Source organism: Coptis chinensis, chromosome 2 (assembly GCF_015680905.1).
Source record: "Coptis chinensis isolate HL-2020 chromosome 2, ASM1568090v1, whole genome shotgun sequence".
In the NCBI taxonomy this organism is placed as follows: Eukaryota; Viridiplantae; Streptophyta; class Magnoliopsida; order Ranunculales; family Ranunculaceae; genus Coptis; species Coptis chinensis.
Window position 1 is genome coordinate 100996337 of NC_141457.1, and position 1540 is coordinate 100997876.

At 36.5% G+C, this 1540-nt stretch overlaps 1 protein-coding gene across 1 annotated transcript; it reads right to left on the reverse strand.

Moving 5' to 3' along the window:
• Window positions 1-592: 592 nt before the first annotated feature.
• On the reverse strand, window positions 593-952 carry LOC147519653 (ethylene-responsive transcription factor ERF010-like). Its single transcript, XM_086594163.1, has one exon. It carries the CDS (start codon window positions 950-952, stop codon window positions 593-595), a length of 360 nt encoding a protein of 119 aa, XP_086450289.1.
• Window positions 953-1540: the final 588 nt, after the last annotated feature.

A 1540-nucleotide genomic window follows, 5' to 3' on the forward strand; every position in this document is an offset into this window, starting at 1 on the left:
GACGGTGATGGCATCACCAGTCACAATACGAAAACACACCAGCCCGTCACATCTCTCTGTGTCTCTATGGTCCACAAGAACCCACGTATCAACCCCCATCCACAGAGAGAAATAGAACTATTTTACAGTTTTACAAACTCCATCGGTCCACCTTATCTCCTCTTCCACTAGACCAGTCCTAAAAAACTAAATAATAAGATATGAATCATATGAGTACTTAGTTTGCTCATAATCCCACCACTTCATATTCCATGTTCATGCTATCTGTCTCTCCCATTATTGATGACCACAAAGAATATACAAACATTATAAATAACAAGTAAATAAAAATAACCTACTTCAGACATATAAGTAAATTGAAAAATTCCCAAACATCAACTTACTCAAATTCGCCAAAATTAAACACTATTCCCACAATTTCCCTATTTCCAATTTACAAAGGAAAAAAAAAAAAAAAAAAAAAAAACCCTCCTTTGCATGTCAGATTTCAACATGCTTGCAAAGAGCAGCTGCTAGAAATATAAAAGTGGTTTCAAAGAAAAAAACAAAGTAGCAGGAGAAAGTTTCAATCTCATTTCAGTAGCAGTCCCGTTTAGTCTTCATCTGAGCTATCAAGAGTAGGTTCCTCATTCAGGTCAGGTTTCTTAGAAGCCTTGCAAGAATTATGAACTCCAGATGCTGGAAGTAATCCTGCACTTTCAACAGCATCTACTCTGGCACCAACCTCTGTTGCTTTCTTTCTAATAGATTCAGCTGATAAATCATTAAGTTGATGATCTTCATGTACTAAAAACTCGGGAAAATTAAGTCTAGCAGATGGACCTCTTAAATAAAAAACAGCTGTATCATAAGCTCTTGCAGCCGCAATTGGTGTTGAATATGAACCAAGCCATATTCTTGACCTTTTATTTGGTTCTCTTATCTCAGCAACCCATTTTCCCCACTTTCTCATCCTTATTCCTCTATATGGTTTATCTTTATGCTGATGACTTCCTTTTTTCATCTCTCCCTCCATTAACAAAAGGAGTAAGAGTCTAGAACTCTAAACACTTAAACCCCAAAACCCCAAAAGAGAGAGAAAGTTGTGATGTTTGGGACTGTGCGGGTGTTTGTTTGTGTGAATCTTTTTTTCTATTTCTTTGTTTGTTTTCGATAGTTTCTAGGCTTTTTGGTTAACACTTGTAACAGTTTTATACGAGAGAAGAGAAGGCAACCACAAAGTGGAGAAAGAAACAAAATGGGGATGAGATGTTATTAACGCAACACGCAATCTTAGGCTAATGGCTTATATTAGTTTGTCACTTTGTACTTTGTAGGGTCGGTTGCCACGTTTGTTGTTAATGCCCTCATTATACAAATGCAAAATCCGCCGACATGTTGTTTTCCATCTTTTTCTATCAACGAAACAATCTATCCGGAAAATGGTATATTAAGGTTCTCTAACAATTCTTAATTTCTTTACTTTGCCACGTGTATGCTGTGATGCTACGTGTTAAACTCTTTACGTGGATGGTTTTTGGTTCTTAAAGTTTGAGAAATG